The sequence below is a fragment of the Chiloscyllium plagiosum genome, chromosome 18, assembly GCF_004010195.1.
Source record: "Chiloscyllium plagiosum isolate BGI_BamShark_2017 chromosome 18, ASM401019v2, whole genome shotgun sequence".
Taxonomy (NCBI): domain Eukaryota; kingdom Metazoa; phylum Chordata; class Chondrichthyes; order Orectolobiformes; family Hemiscylliidae; genus Chiloscyllium; species Chiloscyllium plagiosum.
The window spans coordinates 19400862-19419419 of NC_057727.1; the positions used below are offsets into that span (position 1 = coordinate 19400862).

Genomic DNA, 18558 nt, shown 5'->3' on the forward strand with positions numbered 1-18558 from the left:
TGAAATTCCCCAAAGGCAGATGCACCATCTTTATATTTACTCTTCCAAGGCTGTTTCTTACTCTTCTTTTCCAAGAAAGTGCTCAAACCTTCCCCTAATTGATGACACTAGAACTTCCAGAATATAACAATGTAATTTTTGAAATATTCTTCAATGTCATATAGCACAGAAACTGACCTATCCATGCTGAACATAATCCCAAACTAAATTAGTCCCACCTGTCTGCTCCTGGCCCATATCCCTTCAAATCTTTCTTATTCATGTACTTACCCAACTGTCTTTTAAACGTTGTAATTGTGCCCACATACATCACTTCCTCAGGAAGTTCATTACATACCTGAATCACCCTGTGTGTAAAAGGTTTGTCCTTCACCTCTCTCCCTCACCTTAAAAATGTGCCCCCTTGTCTTGAAATCCCCCATCTAAGGAAAAGACACCTAACATTAATCCTAACTATACCCCTCATGATTTTATAAACTTCTGTAAGGTCACCGAAGTCTGGAGATCTAATCAAGGTATGGTGAAACAAAAGCAAACTTTTAACTTAACAAGTTTGTTATTGATTTCTATTCCTCTAAAAACAAGGTTTCTTGCTAACCACTGTAACACATTTACTGGTTTGTAAATCTGTACCTCTAGAAGACATAAGAGTCCAGATAAAGGTCCATCTTTGTGCCTCTACTCTATTTGGATTTTTTATTTTGCAAGAATTAAAAGTCCTCCTTTTTGCTTCTACCAAAATGCAACATTTCATGCTTAGCTATTTTGAAAGCAAATTGTCATTTACACACCTGTTTGACTAGTTTGTTTAAAAATGCAACTTGAGGAGCAAAGGATGAAACAATGCACAATTTATCAATGCAAATATACCAAATGTTTGATGAAAAAAATTAATAAAATGTAACATTTGTCAGACTGGATTGAGTTTTAATAAATCTTTTTACTATACATTTAGCTTCATTGAGAAGCTTATGAATTTACCATCTTCAGCACAAACGTATTGTTAGCAAATCAGAAATTATGTTGTTCTTGGACAAGATTTAAAAAGAGGCTCAAGACCAAAGAGTAACAACATAACTATTAAAAAGCAATAGTGCAAATATCCTTTTAAGACATAACTGCACAGCCAAATGGATGCAGAATCCCAATCAATTCACAATGAAGTTATTTTATTATTTATACTAATAGTAACAGAGCAAATAGTTTAACATCTACTTTGTTTTCCTTTCCAAGTCAAAGAACTTGAATTAGGTTATAATACATAGCCTGTACTGTGTCACAGCAACTATTTTTGTACATACATTGCAGTTGTTGCCTTTTATGGGAAACTATGTCTTTGTAAGCACAGAAGCCCCCTTTGACAAGATGCCTTCCAAGGTTGGTGCTGAGACTGAAAAGCACTTCGGAACATAAAGAGGAAAATAGTACCAGTAGCTGCAATTCACAACCTAACCAATCACAGAATACAAAATTTCAAAATATAAGTAAATTTGAACATATTCTTTCTCCCTAATATATCTTAAACCTTCCCATTGCATTACTTAAAAAACATCATAGAATGAACCTAGTGACGACTTCAATAAATGTTCCATTGGGCATTGGTTGTGTCCTTAAGGAAAAGCATTAATTTATAATAAACCTATTCCCATCCCCAAATTTATAATCAGAGTGAATTATCATCAAAACCTCAAAGTTCAAAAGTCATTCACAAATGAACATGAATTTTGTTGTTAGTTTGATCTCTGAACTTCTGACACCCTCAATTCACCTCCGCTCCAATACAGCTTTTCTGTAATGCCTTGAACACACTTAGTGAACCCTTCTTGCAGATTAATATCACATTTTGTAATTAACCAATCCACATAGTTAGATTACCACATCAGATTTCATAACTGAAAAATTATTTTAATGGACAATAGCTTGAATTGACCATTGGTTATCAAATAGTTCACAAACACTCCTAAGCTTGGCAAACAAAATGGAAACTCCCATAATCCAGCTGCATTTCAATAATTTGTACTATGCATTTTATATACATAGCTGGCATTTCATGTTCATCCTAATTTTCATGTTTGTCTGCCCCATGCCGCCGACATTGGGTAGATCAATAATTCCTTACTAAACCTATCTTGGAGATACTCCTATTAATTATTTTCTTCAAAGTAATGAATGGACTGTATTCTCCACATCTTCCAATATGAAATATCAGACTGACTATTTAACAGAACAGACATTCAACACAATTATGTCAAATTTTGGTGTCCTCCAAGTTCAATACAAATTTTTTCTTGTAATATTGCTGACTGGATGCAGACCAGATGCAGACCTTAGATACAGGGTGGATACAAGGTTTGTGAAGAGTAATAATAGGAAACAATAATCCAAAAAACTACAAACATTTATCATGAAAGTGTTAGACGGGGTAGGAGAAATTATTAAAACAGTTTCGGAGCAGTCTACAACAAATATACAATTTTCAACAACAGTTTTGTAGCACACCCAAACCAAGTCTAACTGCTTTAGCAGTCCAACTACCTCTTGTACATGTAATCCACTGCATTATTAAGTGATTACTTCATTATCAAAGATGATGTCCTTAGAAGGAGGCATTTAACAAAGACCTTTTACTGCAGTTCAGGTAAATTGTATTGATCCCACAGCACAGGAAATAGGTGTAGACCATTCTGCCCTTTGAGTCTGCTCCATCCTTTGTTAACGATCACGGCTGATTATCCAACTCAGTACCCTGTTCTTGCTTTCTCCCCATAACCCTTTGTCCTTTAGCCCTAATAACTATATCTAATTCCTTCCTGAAAACATTCAATGTTTTGACCTCAAATACTTTCCACAGCAGAGAATTCCACATGCTCACCACTTCCTTATACTGTGACCCCTTGGTTCTGGACTCCCCAATCATTGGGAACATTCTTCTTGCATTTATTCTCTCTAGTCCTGTTAATATTTTCTAGGTTCTGTGCAATTCCCTCTTATTCTTGTAAACTCCAGAGAACATAGTCCTAACCAATTTAGTCTCTTCATATGTCAGTCCTGCCACTCCAGCATTATTTAAAAATTCAAGGAAGAAGCAGGGAGTGCTCATTTCATCCTGTTGGGATATGGAAGTGTTTAGGGATTGGATATCCACATTGAAAAGGAGACAATAAAGGACAGGAATACAGAAAATTAAAGTGATAAAGGAAATTGGAAGAGTTGTGCATTTGGAGAAACGGGAAGTGATTAGACCAGGGGAAAAAAGCTGACACAGGAAGACATCAGATCTGTGAAGAAAGAACAGGCTCCGATAAGTCATTTAAACTTTCCTGAAAATGTCTGCTTAATTTTAAAATCACCATTAAATTACATTTCTTACATAAGACTGCCAAAATTAGTTTCTTAAATTACAGTAAACATACCAATTCAGAGATGATTAAATCACCTATTTTAAGCTGATCTGAGCAACAGAAACTAAAGGAAGATCCTGTATCAATTTTCTATTTGCAGTAATTACTTTGCAAGTATTTGCATTTTCCCATAAATACGTTATTTATCTATCCAAATCAAGTAGGCTTTGTAAACCTTCAGTGCTGCATTCAATACTGAATGCTGAAACAGTGGTTAGCACTGCTGCCTCACAGCACCAGGGACCCAGATTTGATTCCAGGCTTGGGCGACCGTCATGTGGAGGTTACACCTTCTCTCCAGGTCTGCATTTCCTCCCACAATCCAAAGATGTGCAGGTTAGGCAAACTGGCCAAGCTAAATTGTCCATATTGTTCAGGGATGTGTAGATTAGGTGCATTAGTAAGGGTAAATGTAGAGTAATAGGATAGGGGGAATGGGTCTGGGGGCTTGCTCTTCAGAGGGTTGGTGTGAACTTGTTGGGCTGAAGGGCCTGTTTACACATTGTAGGAATTCTATGATTTGCTGTGGCTGCTTTCAAAACTCGCTTTGAGCTAATTGCAGAAAGAGCTTTTTTTCGATGCAACAAGTTATGATCTGAAATGTATTGTCTGAGAAGGTAAGATGATACAATGGTAACTTTCTAAAGCAATTAATATATACTTTTTAAAAGGGGCAAAAAGAGTATCTGGGGGAACAACAGGGGAGTAGGACCAAATGGTAGCTGTTGCAGAGAATCAGCACAGGCACAATGAGGTGAATTATTTCTTTCTGCACTGCATTAATCGGTGGTTAAAAGACCTTTGGAGCTATTTAAATTCTCGCCATGTGGAATACCATTAAGATTAACTGGACCAAATTAACACAACCAATGACAAATTTGACTGCATTTATTTAAAAATAATTTTAAAATCACATTGAACAATTATTCCTATTATTGAAATGACCTTATTGCTATACTTTGTAACCTCCAAGTTTCCTTTTTAATTTTCTCTACTGCAGAATGTAACACTGGCTAAAAGCGAAACTTGTGTTATTAAACTATTTATTGTAGTTAAGGACGGCAAAAATACACTTATGTCGAAAGGGAAATTCAAAATACAGACTCAGTAGATAATGTTGATGATTTTAGATTTATTGTAAAGAAAACAAAGCTGTACGAAGAGCTCAGAAAATATTGTAGTTTAAATCTGTGAAGTTGCAGTGATCCCCCACATTTTGGTCACACAAAAATATTAACTCAGTTATCAAGCTGCTCAGTCTTTCAAATTAAACATTTTTATTCTACAAGGATCGGCATTCTGTTAATAATATTTCATCTTTAAACTTCTCTGGACAAGTTATCCAAGCCTTTGTTGAAGGTGGCATAACTCGTGACATTCACTCAACACAAGGACACAAAAAACAATTTTAAAAGGAAAACAAAATGCAGGAAGCACACAGATCAGGAAATAACTATGGAGGCAGCAAAAAAGGTAAATCTTTCAAAGAGTTGGAACACTACCTTATTTCCTTTCTCCACAGATGTTAGAAAACCCACAGTGGTTTTGAACATTTTCCATTTTTTACACTGTTAAATATTCTGAACTTGTCCTCCAGAGCACTGCATCACGGAATCTGAAAATATTGCACCCTCATACCTGTTTCTGCGTTAATAAAGTAAAACAAAATCATATACCTGTGCAAATTTTTAAACAAGGTTTAAAAAAATGCATATAAGCCAGACTGAGGTGCAACTGTTTATCAAAAACAGCGTTGAAGCTATTTCCCTTGTTGCACTCATGAGTTACAATGCCCACTGCTAATAAACAAATTCTATTGTAAGGTCAGTGATAGCTGAGAGATTCACGAATGCAGTTACTAGCCACTAAATATTTCATTGTTGTTTGAATGTGAAAGATAGGCACTAGTCGTTTAAAAACAATTCATTATCATTTTTCAGACTTCTGCAGTGAAAATAACCCTGAAAAAGATCAGCTCAGTTAATTGGAACACAAATAGGTATTCAAGTATGAAGCTCTCAGTGTATGCACAAATGCACTGCAATTGAAGCATCTTCAATCCTGTGTATGGTGCCTCAAGGTGTCAGTTTCTAGTTCTTGATAGTCGGCTTCCGGATCATGGGAACAAAGTTCTTCCAAAGCCAACTCTGAAATACAAGTTGTTATAATTAAGCGTTCAAAGCAAAAGTTCTTTTTTTCTTAGATGTCACATCAAAAAGTGAGAAAGGAGTGTGTAGAAAAAGGATGTAGGAGTTTTGAGCAGTTCAGAACTTGTGAATTTGGTGAAAGCCGATGAAACAACTTATGAAGTCGTAGAGAAGCAACATGATGATCAATTAATTCTGTTTCTATTGTTAAGCTATGTATTCTATACAGAATGCCTGATACAATATTGGAATTACGGTTACTGGACAAATAATTAATATGCTTGGATGAGAGTTTGAATCTTATATTGGTTGCTTGAGAATGTGAATTCATTTTTTTTAAATTAAAAATTGGCAATTGATAAGATGAAGCTGTTGGACTATAGCAAAAACTCAACAGCTAATCTACAATTATGCATTTTGGACTGAAAAAGGATACATCAGTATACTTTTCTGTTCTTATGTTGCTATAACAAATGGGCATAATTTTAAGGAGTTTTAGAGAGGACTTGAGGAATAATCTTTTCTTTGAGAATCTGGAGTGCACTACCTTGGAGGATAGAGATAAGAAATGTATGTGGATGACCACTTGAATGTCATAACTTTCAAAGCCACAGGCCAAGTACTGAAAATTAGGACTACTGCAGATTTAGAGTAGCACTTTGTTGGTTTAGAATCTGAGCCAGAGCCTCTTCTGTACTGCATGATTCCATGATTCTAATATTCTTTGGGGTACGAAACCTGTCAACTTTACCCAATTTGGCCTAAATGAATCATTCCAGTCTCTCAGCAATATGGTCAACTCTCAGCAGTTCAGTTATGGACAAACAAGCAACTCAGTGGCTTGGCCTCAAACTGCTACTGCAGTGAATCAAGATAATCTCAGGACAATTAAGATAGCAATAAATATAACAGTCACAGTCTGACTGACATTTTTATTAGAAAATAAATTTAAATAGCTAAAAAGGGTCAAAATCTGAAGAATGCATAACTATAACATGGCATTCTCTATCTGTTCATATTTTCTTTGTCAAGTTCAATGAAGACAAAGGAAATAACCCTTGGTGTAAAAGACTCTCACTAAATTAACTCACTAAATGAATAAATAATTCAACACTGGCAAGTGATATCTTTGGAAAATGGAGCTGGCTGACATCAAACTGAAATAAAACCTGAAAATGAAAGTCAAGCGTTAGTTCAGGATAAGGCCCTACACAGGAGGTGCAGTACTTAAACCATCAACAATCAGTGGTGACAATTTCACAGCAAGACATAGGACAAAGAACACAAACAGGAGCAATTAAAATTGATGGAAGTAGTAATACAATTAAGCAACATTACGATGTATTAGTTGTTGAGAAAAATAGGAGAGTGGTTGCAGAGTCCTCAACTGTCACTTCGATAAGGGGAGTTTTGTTTTAAGGTTTAAAACCACATCACTGGACCACTGACCATTTCTACTGAATCTGGATCCAAAGGAGAAAAGGCAGCAGGAAGATCTACATGATCAATGAATGAGGTTGAAAAATCTATTAAGAAACTGTGGTCTGATCTCTGAATTATCAGTGACAAGAGAAACACTTGAGTGAGAATTTCATTCAACAACTTACATAATATAGCACCTTTAATATAGTAAAATGTCCTAAGGCACAAAAGAAGTTGTATTGTAAACTTAGAGACATACAAAGTGATACAAGGGCAAATATATAAAAGCTTGGTCTAAGAAGTAGCTTTTAAGGAGTACTTTAATGACATAAAGCAAGTTACAAATTCAGAAAAGACTGGGAGGGAATTTCAGAGATTTAAACCGAAACAGCTGAAGGCTCCATCATGAATCTTGGAGCAATTAAATATGGGAATATTCAAGAAGCTTTTTTGGTTAATTGTTGAAAAGTTGCAACTATTTCACTTCCAATAGTATGACAGTGATAAAGTACAGCCTATGTGATGCAATTTAATTTCTTCAACTATACAAGTCAATGCAACTTACTAATATCCTTTCACAAATCAATTTATCTGAGCAACTCTGCTCAACTAATCCTCTGAATAAAATTTCCTAATGCCATACAAATCCATCTCTACTATCACGTTGACTTTGTAATAATTGGTATAGTCATTGTAACCCATCTAGTTTCAGCACCACAATAGATGAGCGTCTGTAATTATTCAGTTTAATACTGTTATTGTTGATCATGAACTTATTCTCTTTCCACCTGAGCCAACTTGATTGGATTGCTTTATAGGTAATGCATCTCTTATATTAACAAGATGTACAGCCAAACATGTTTTCCCTGACATACTTCTACAAATCAATTTATGAATCGATAATAGCTTTCATAAGTCACTTTTATAGATTTAAGAGAATAGTATAATGATCCATCTAAATCTTCCAGAACCTCAATATTATACAGTCTGATTACTGAAAAGTCACCACCTGAGTTTTCAATTTCTCAACTGTTCTTCTATTTTAAATTTACTCTCAATTTCATTCACCACTGTAACTACATTATTTCTCTCCTAGTATAATATATTAAAATATCAACATGACAGATTTTTTGAAATCAAAACAGAAATTGCTGGAGAAACTCAGTAAGTCTGGTAGCATATATAGGAGAAAGTCGATTAATATTTTGAATTCAGTGACTCTTCATTACAACTCCAATTTTCCTTCCTGCCTAGAATATTAATGTTTTAAAAATGTTATATGGTTCAGTGATCTTGCTTTTAATCATTCTTCAGAGACAGATAACAATATTAACACTTTGTCACAGGAACAAAATTTTGAGCTTTGTCTCGTCTCATTTTAATTGCTTGTTAAACACGTTTCCAAAAGTTTTTTTTAGCGAACTCATGAATTTTGATTAGTTTTCCTTGGAAACTTGACACATTAATTAGAAGTGCAGACTCTAAGTTTTGTTTTAATATATTCCCTTGGATTTATAAAAAGAATTTTGTGTATTCTTCAGGAGCAGATGGTAACAATGGAATTCCTTAATCCAAATCATTAGGACAGACTTGACAACAAGTCCTAATCATGGTCTTTAAAGTTTAATGCCATCTTTCCAAGAATGCTTGGAATTGTGGTCCAGTACCAAACTATTAATTATTTCTTTGAATATTTATGATGTAAAATTTCAACCCTGACCTGATTTTTTTTAGGCAAGGTACGAATTATCCAAATAAATACGATGCATTATCTCAGTCACTACATTTTTTGCTCTAAACTTCCCCAAAGGCACTGACTAGACAATCATATCAAGACATTCACACTTAAAGTATGCTGATTCCCACTTCTAGTTTTCGCTTCAAACTTTATCTATGCAGTGTTAGGTGATACAGGCCAGTTACAGCTTCAGCACAGCTGCCAATTTAGAAAAGAAAAAAAAATTAAACTTGTTCTTTGGTGATATTTCATGACTTATTCTGGAAAGTGTAATGTATACACAGTAAGGGAGGAGAGGTTAAAAATCCTTCAAAGTTACTTGTCAAGTACTATGGTGAATAACCATTTGGATGAAGTACTGGAAAGGTTAATGATACCTGTACAGTCCTACTTTGAAGGGGAGGTCAAAACAGGAAGATAGAAATTGATCAAAGAGGGAAAAACATTTTCAGAAACAGAAGCAAAAATAGCAAGAAGATTTCTCCAACTTCTTCATGGACATGCTGGATTAGGTCATGCTGTAAGCTTCTACATTTGTATGAATCCAGTTATATGCAACAGTTGGATTATATTCAGCTCGAAAGAACTAGCCCTGAAGACTTCTGCTTGTTTTTTATTTTGTATTTGTTCATGGAATATGGGCTAATTACCCTTAAGATTATGGTGGCGAGCTGCATTCTTGAAAAGAGACAAAAGAAACTGTAGATGCTGGAATCCAAGGTAGACAAGCAGGAAGCTAGAAGAATACTGCAAGCTAGGCAGCTTCAGGTGGTGGAGAAGTCAACGTTTTGGGTGTAATGTTTCTTCAGGACTGGGGATGGGTTGTAAGGGGAACTGCAGATTAGCGGGGGGGGGGATGGATGGTGGGGGGTGAGGTAGGGATAGGTAAACCCAGGTAGAAGATACAGCCTGGTTGGTCAATGGGAGGAATGAATCCTGTTGGTGCTGGAAGGAAGGGTCGATCAGAGGAATGGAAGTGAGGGGGAGGGGCTGGGAAGGGTGGTTATTATAAATTGGAGAATTCAAATGTTGAGTCCTCTGGGTTGTAGGCTGCCCAGGCAGAAGATGAGTTGTTGTTCCTCCAATTTGAGGACTGATTCGCTGTGGCAATGGAGGTGGCCAAGGATGGTCATGTCAGAAAGGGAATGGGAAAGAAAATTACAATGGGCAGTGACTGGTAGGTCTGTGCAGTCCCTCCGGGCCCGGCTGAGATGCTCGATGAAACATGCCTTGAGTTTAATGTTTGATGTCCCCAGTATAGAGAAGACCACATTAGGAACACGGGATACAGTAAAATAGGTTGGATGAGAGGCAGGTGAACCTCGGCCTCCAGAGGTGAGGGGGATGGTGTGCCAACAGGTTTTATATCTTTAATGGTTGCAGGGGAAGGTACCCAGGGGTTTGGCAACAGCAGCCGGTGGGTGGGGGGCATTGGAGTTAGCAGAAGTGTTCAACGATAGTACATTGGATGCAGAGACTGGTGTGGTGGTAGGTGACGACAAGGAAGACCCTGTCTTAATTGCGTATAGAGACAGGGGTGGATTTAGAGCAGTGGAAAGGGGAATGGAGGAGTTGCAGTGGAGGGCTGTCTGGATGCCAGAGGGGGAAAAAGTGCTGCTGACCATGGGATGCAGGTTAATGAAAAAAAGAGCTATTAAAGGAAGGGAGTTCCTGGATTTTAACAGCAGTGAAGGAGCAGAGACATTTTTTAAAATCAGGATATTGTACGATTTGAAGGGGAACTTGCAGGTAATGCTGTTCAAAAACATTTGCTGTATTTGTCCTTCCAGATGGTAGGATTTTCAGGTTTGGCAGATGTGTCCAAGGAGCCTGGGGGGGCTCACTGCAGGGCATCTTGTCAGTGGTGCATATTGGTGCTACCATGTGCCCATGGTGGAAGGAATAAATGTTTATGGTGGTACACAGGGTACCCACTGAGCTTTACTCTGGATTGTGTCAAGCTTTTTGACTTTTGTTTTGGTTGCTGCACTTCCTAAATGGAAAAAAGCTGCACCAAATATTTCCTGAAAAGAGATGTGTTATTACAGGAATCTTGGGATTAGGTCAACAGTTTGGTCCACGAGTAAAAGATAGACTTATTTTGGCACAATGGCACTTTTCCGTACCTGAAACTACATTGGTGCTTAGACACTTGCTTAATCAAATGAACATTAGTTTATACAACAAACCTCTTACCTTCACATTCTTCTAGATCTGGTATGTTTTTTAAAATAGCTTTGATTCCATGCATAACTTGATCATAGAGGTGTAACACATCCAAACAATGCTCTGTAAAACCTTTATCTCTCTGTGAAAGACAGTGCAGCAGCAAAACAGTTTCTCTTAGGAACTGCACCACAGCCTGATTATACACTGAAGAATGATTTTCTTGGGATGTGCGAACAGTAAGCCACTGTCGATGTAACATGACTATTAAGGTCTTCAAGACCTGTAAAATAACAAAAATAGAAAAAAAATTAATTATACTCAGTTTGTTCTTGTTTACTCAGAATGATTGCGACATTACAAGAGACCCTACAATTTCCTAGGGCTTACCAACTAAATGTTCACTCTCAAAGTATACATTCTGCAGCATAGAAGGATGGTGTAGACAGTAGTTTTTTTTCTGACAATGTCATTCTTCACAGGAAGCCGAGATTACTCAAGGTTGACACGAGAACAAAATATTTGAACTTAATGCCCCAATATTTAATACTTTGACAAGCCCTGCTTAATAGAAGATTTAATCTTATTGCCCAAGACTTGGCTGCTTCTGCTGTTTTCCTCTCTGCTATCCCCCTCATAGTATCCAAAATGGTATACCTGTATTTGTTTGAGAGAGGGATAGCCACAGGAGGATATGTTGGAGCGGTTGCAGCAAATTTTCAAAAAGGGAGAGAGAGCAGCTAGATGTTTTTGTACACATTGGTATGAATGACATGGGTAGAGAAAGAGTTGAGGTAGACTGAGTATAGGAAGTTAGGTAGCAGGTTAAAAAGCAGAACTTCAAAAGGTATTTGTTGAAGCTTTTTATCCTGCACTCATCAGGACATATTGCAAGAGTACAAATTGAAAAGGGTAAACAACATTTGATACTGCGTGGAAGCAGGTAGTACAGATATGTAGGCAAGTAGACTGACTGGTCGAGGTGTTGTCATGGAAAATGTATCTATTAATATTGACAGTTAATAGCCAGGCTTCAATAAATTTTATACCAGGCAGCTTGACTCTGATTGACCAATGCATTGCTTTGAGAAATAAACAAGTGAAGGTCACCTGCTTTGTTAAATTGAAACAGTTTCAATGCCCAAATGCATGATATTGCAATGGAATCTCCATAAGGCCCAATGTTCACAAATCTTGGTTGGATTTCATGAGAAACGAAACTACATCTCATTGTCCAATTAGATGAAAGCTCATGGGTTCCCTCCTGCACCAAATTCACCTTGTAATAGAATAATCAAATCGCGTCAATTTCATCCATGTCCTAGCTCAGAAAATTGGGCTGAGAGTTCCTCACTACTGTCTACCTCAAAACTACCCTAACTGGTCAGTACATATGTTGGGATACCAATAGGACCATGTGCTATATGATTGGCCTTATTGAAAACCTCATACAGGTCATTTTGCTATAATGCGAAAGTTGCATTCCCTTGCTATGGAAAATCATTGTAGGAAATCGCACTATAGAAGATTGCTATACCCATTCAGCAGAAAGTTTGTGTTACCCAAACAGCGTCCGCAATTCATCAATCGTGTTATAGCCAATTCACACGTTAAATCAAAATGACCTGTACAGTAAATAGGGTCAGAGTCATTTTTCACTGGGCAAACATGATACTGAAATACAGGTCCTGCAGGATATTGGCTACTCTCATCAGATCTTTTCTCATTGTATGACGCACAAACTCACGAAAGGCCCAAAGGCAGTCACGCTTGGTCCCAAAATGTGCCCAGTCTGGAAGGGTGGGATATCATAAATGTTTGAGCTTTTTTTAAAATCTTTTGCATATATAAAATTTAAAATGGATGGTAAGGAAACGGTAGACTTTTTAAAAAGCTTCTTCACGTCGGACTTGTAATATAAAACATAAACAGTATGTTCTTCCAGCACAAAGTGCCAGCAGCAATAATCTGCAAACACTGGAATTTGAGCAAAGTGGGGACTTTTTTGGGAAAGTCTACATTAGCAAACTTTTTAAGGGACAAAGATGGCAGCCAGTGGAGTGGTATGCTCCTCCTGTTGAATGTGGGAGATTAGGGAACAATTGACTGTTCCTGGCCACTATCTCTGCAGGAAGTGTGTTTGGATGGGTCTCATATCAGACCATTTGGATCAACTGAAGAGGCAGTTGGAGTCACTGAGGAGCATACAGGAGGCACAGAGTGTTAGTAGTTTTAGAGAGATGGTCACATGGCAGGTAGTCAGGGAGATGAGTGACTGTCAGAACAGGTAGGAAGGTAGTGCAGGAGCCTCCTGTGGCTATCCCTCTCTCAAACAAATACAGGTATACCATTTTGGATACTATGAGGGGGATAGCAGAGAGGAAAACAGCAGAAGCAGCCAAGTCTTGGGCAATAAGATTAAATCTTCTATTAAGCAGGGCTTGTCAAAATTCAAGTGAGCAATTGTTACAGGGTACTCTCCAATCAGGGGTACAGACAGGCCATGCTGCGGCAGTGAACATGAATTCAGCATGGTATGTTGCCTTCCTGGCGCAAGGGTCAAGGATATGTTGGAGCGGTTGCAGCAAATTTTCAAAAAGGGAGAGAGAGCAGCTAGATGTTTTTGTACACATTGGTATGAATGACATGGGTAGAGAAAGAGTTGAGGTAGACTGAGTATAGGAAGTTAGGTAGCAGGTTAAAAAGCAGAACTTCAAAAGGTAGTAAGGTCTGGATTACTTCTGGTGCCATGTGTTAGTGAGAGTAGGAATAGGAAGATAGAGCAAATAAATCAGTGGTTGATAAGGTAGCGCAGAGGGCAAGCATTCAGATTTTTGGATCACTAACATGTCTTCTCAGGCAGAAGGGGCCTGTTCAAAAGGTATGGGTTTCACCTGAGCTGGAGGGGGACCACTCCTCTGGCAGGGAGATTTGCTAGTGCTACTCGGAAGCCTTTGAACTAGTATGGGGGCATAGGGGTCCAGACGGTAGTGAGAATAGACAGAGAGAGACAGAGAGAGATAGAGAGAGAGAGAGAGAGAGAGACAGGTGAGGATGGTTCGGGAATTAATGAGAGCAAGATCTTCAGACAAGGAAGGCAATAGCACATCAGAGAACAAGGTAACTGAAGAATTAAAGTGCATTTACTTCAATGTAAGAGGTCTGACATGCAAGGCGGATGAACTCAGGGCACATATGGGAACACGGAACAGAGATATCATAACTATGACAGAAACACTATTGAGGGAGAGACAGAATGGCAGCTTAATGTTCCAAGCTTTAGATGTTTTAGGAAGGATAGAAAGGGAGGTGAGAGAGGAGGGGGTGGCATTTTTAATTAGAGACAATATTACTACTGTACTTAGGGGGATTTTCCAGTGAGGCTATATGGGTGGAACTCAGAAATAAGAAGTTGATGATCATCCTGATGGGACTGTACTATAATCTCCCACTTATCAGCGGGGAACTGAGGAGCAAATATGTAGAGAGATATATTTTGCATTTATATGCTAACGTTTTGCATTTAGATGAATCTTCATCAGAGACTCTTCATCTGAAGAAGAATCATCTAGACGTGAAATGTTTGCTTGCTCTCTCTCCATGGATGCTGTCTGAACCACTGTGATCTCCAGCATTTGATGTTTTCAGTCACTTTTTGCTCCTTCTCTGGTAGATACATCTATGTATTGAAGAAAATTATTTTGAACAGATTTAACAAATTCCTTGCCACCCAGCCCTTAACACAATCTATGTTTGGAAAATGAACATCCCCTACTAATGCAACTCTATTTTTCTCATACATGTCTGAGATCTCTCTACATATTTGCTCCTCAGTTCCCCGCTGATAAGTGGGGAGATTGTAGTACAATCCCATCAGGATGATCATCCCCTTCTTATTTCTGAGTTCCACCCATATAGCCTCACTGGAAAATCTCTCTCCATGGATGCTGCCTAACCTGCTGTCAGCTTCAGTATTCATTGTTTTCATGAGAGATTCCACATCTGCAGTAGTTTGAGCCTACATTGAGCAAAAAATGATGTTCTCTTGGGAAATAAGGAAGGCAAGTGAAGAGTTAGTGGGGTGCACTTTTGGACTACAAATTATAATTCTATTAATTTTAAAATAGCTATGGAAAAGCATAGGCCTTGTATAAAAAGTTAAAGTTCTAAATTGGAGTAAGGCCAGTTTTACCCGTATGAGACAGGAACTTTCAAAGGTTTACTGTGGCGAACTGTTCACAGGTAAAGAGACAACTAGCAAGTGGGAGACTTTTAAAAGTGAGATAACAAGAGTTAAGAGGCAGTATATCCCTGTTAGAGTGAATGGTAAGGCTGGTAAGACGAGGGAACAATGGATGAATGCTGATATTGAGGTTCTGGTCAAGAACAAGGAGGAGATGCATCAGGTACAGACAACTGAGATCAAGTGACTCTTGAAGAATATAAAGGAAATAGGAGTATTCTTAAGAGGGAAAGCAGAAGGGCAAAAAGGGGATTTGAGATAGTCTCAGCAGATAAGGTTAAGGATAATCCGAAGAGCTTCTATAAGTAGCAGTAAAAGAGCAACTAGGGAGAGAATAAGGTCCCCTAAAGATTGTGTGTAACCACAAGAGATGGGAGAGACATGAAACATATATTTTACTTCAGTATTTACTATGGAGGAAGACATGGAAGCTAGGGAACTCAGGGAAATAAATATTGATGTCTTGAAAACAGTCCACATTACAGAAATGGAGGTAATGCAGGTCTTAAAAAGCATAAAGGTCAATAAATCTCCAGGACCTGATCAAGTGCATCCCAGGACATTGTGGAAAACCATGCAAGAAATTGTGGGGTTCTTAGCATATATATTTCTACCATCAACAGCCATGGTTGACTGGAGGGTGGCTAATGTTGTGCCTTTCTTAAATAAAGGCTGCAAAAATAAGCCTGGGAACAATAGACTAGTAAGCCTAACAGTGGTAAGTATGTTATAGAGTCATAGAGATGTACAGCACAAAAACAGACCCTATGGTCCAACTCACTCATGCTGACCAGATATTCTAACAATCTACTCCCATTTGCCAACACTTAGCGCATATCCCTATAAAACTCATATATCCATCCAGATGCCTTTTAAATGTTGTAATTGTACCAGCTTCCACCACTTCCTCTGGCAGCTCATTCCATACACGCACCATCCTCTGCTTGAATAAGTTGCACCTTAGGGCCCTTACAAATCTTTCCCCTCTCACCCTAAACCTATGCCCTCTAGTTCTGGACTCCCCTACCCCAAGGAAAAGGCTTTGTCTATTTATCCTATCCATGCCCCTCATGATTTTATAAACCTCTATAAGGTCACCCCCTCAGCCTCCGATGCTCCAAAGAAAACAGCTTCAGCCTATACAGCTCCTCCCTTTCGCTGAAAGCCTCTAACCGTGGCAACATCCTTGTAATCTTTTCTGAACACTTTCAAGTTTCACATCATGCTCCCAATAGGAGGGAGACCAGAATTGCACACAATATTCCACAAGAGGCCTCACCAACGTCCAGTACAGCCGCAACATGACGTCACAACTCCTCCACTCAATGCTCTGACAAATAAAGGAAAACGTACCATATGCCTTCTTCATTATCCTATCTACCTGCGACTCCACTTTCAAGGATCTATGAACCTGTACTCCAAGGTCTCTTTGTTCAGCAATACTTCCCAGGACCTTACCATTAAGTGTATAAGTCCTGCTCTGATGTGCTTTTCCAAAACATAGCACCTCGCATTTATCTAAATTAAACGCCATCTACCACTCCTCAGCCCAAGGGCCCATCTGATCAAGATCCCATTGTACAAGAGGTAACCTTCCTCACTTTCCACAACACTTCCAATTTTGGTGTCATCTGCAAACTTACTAACTATATCTCCTATGTTCACACCCAAATCATTTATATAAATGTTGAAAAGCATTGGACCCAGCACCGACCCTTGTGGCACTCCACTGGTCACAGGCTTCCAGTCTGACAGGCAACCCTCCACTACTACCCTCTATCTTCAACTTTCGAGCCAATTCTATCTCCAAATGACTAGTTCTCCATATTCCATGAGATCTAACCAATAAGGTGACCATCCTTTCTTATTTCTCAGTTCCACCCAAATAACATCCCTGGATGTATTCCCAAAAGTATCCTCCCCAAGTTCAGCCATAATGCTACCGCTTATCAAAAATGCAACTCCTCCTCTCTTGTCCCCCCTTCCTATCTTTCCCACAGCATTTGTATCCTAGAACATTAAGCTGCCAGTCATGTGCATCCCTGAACCATGTCTCTGTAATTGCTAATGATATCCAAGTCCCATGTTCTTAACAATACTGAGTTCAACTGCCTTCCCTGTTAGGCCTCTTGCACTGAAATAAATGCAGTTTAATTAATTAGTCCCAGCTTGTTCTCTGCTTTGTTCCTACCTCTCCTGACTGTTTGACTTGCTCCTTTTCCCACTGTCCCAGTCTGATCTTTTTCCTCACTGTTTCCCTGGATTCCATCTGCCACCTTACTAGTTTAAATTCTCCCGAGCAGCTCTAGCAAATCTCCCTGCCAGTATATTAGTCCCCTTCCAATTCAGGTGCAATTTGTCCTACTTCTACCCCAGAAGAGATTCCAATGATCCAAACAGATGAATCCTTGTTCTCTGCGCCAGCTCCTCAGCCACGCATTCATCTGCTTTATCCTCCTATTCCTAACCTCACTAGTTTGTAGCACCGGGAGAATTACAGATATTACTACTCTCGAGGACCTCCTTTTTAAATTCCTGCCTTACTTTCTATATTCTCCCTCCATCCTTTCCCCTTTTTATGTCATTAGTTCCAATGTATACAATGACCTCCTGCTGATCCCTCTTCCCTTTGAAAGCATTTCACACCCTCTGAGACATGCTTGATCCTGGCACCCAGACAACACACCATTCTGATTTTTCACTGCTGGCCGCAGAAACGTCTGTCTGTGCCTCTGACTGCAGAGTCCCCTATTACAATTGATCACTCGGAAAGAGACATAGCCTTCATTACATTAGAGCCAGTCTCGATACCAGAAACTTAGCTGCTCATGCTACATTTCCCTGAAAGGGAAAAAAATGGTTAAGACTAAAATTGGGCCCTTGAAGACAGAAACAGGGGAATATATTAGGGGGAACAAAGAAATGGCAGAAGAGTTGAATTGGTACTTCAGATCTGTGTTCACTGGGGAAGACACAAGCAATCTCCCAGAGGTAACAGTGGCTGAAGGACCTGAACTGAAGGGAATTTATATTTGCCAGGAATCAGTATTGGAGAGACTGTTAGGTCTGAAGGCTGATAAGTCCCCGGGGCCTGATGGTCTACATCCCAGGGTATTGAAGGAGGTGACCCGAGAAATTGTAGATGCGTTGGTGATTATTTTCCAGAGTTCGATAGATTCAGGATCAGTTCCTGCGGATTGGAGGGTGGCTAACGTTGTACCACTTTTTAAGAAAGGAGCGAGAGAGAAAGCAGGAAATTATAGACCAGTTAGTCTGACCTCAGTGGTGGGAAAGATGCTGGAGTCAATTATAAAGGATGAAATTACGACACATCTGGATAGCAGTAACAGGATAGATCAGAGTCAGCATGGATTTATGAAGGGGAAATCATGCTTGACTAATCTTCTGGAATTTTTTGAGAATGTAACTCTGAAGATGGAC

At 38.7% G+C, this 18558-nt stretch overlaps 1 protein-coding gene across 4 annotated transcripts in view; it reads right to left on the reverse strand.

Moving 5' to 3' along the window:
• Window positions 1-4658: 4658 nt before the first annotated feature.
• The window catches only part of LOC122558923 (ATR interacting protein), a 49237-nt gene continuing 35337 nt past the window's right edge, over window positions 4659-18558 (reverse strand). For 3 of the 4 annotated variants that reach the window (XM_043707882.1, XM_043707881.1, XM_043707880.1), the window contains 2 exons: window positions 10905-11157; window positions 4659-5548 (listed from right to left, as the gene is read on the reverse strand). In XM_043707882.1, coding sequence (XP_043563817.1) covers window positions 5457-5548; window positions 10905-11157 — 345 coding nt within the window. In that variant the 3' untranslated portion in view covers window positions 4659-5456. Of the gene's footprint in view, window positions 5549-10904; window positions 11158-18558 lie in introns of those variants that run through there. The other variant, XM_043707883.1, reaches the window with a different exon arrangement.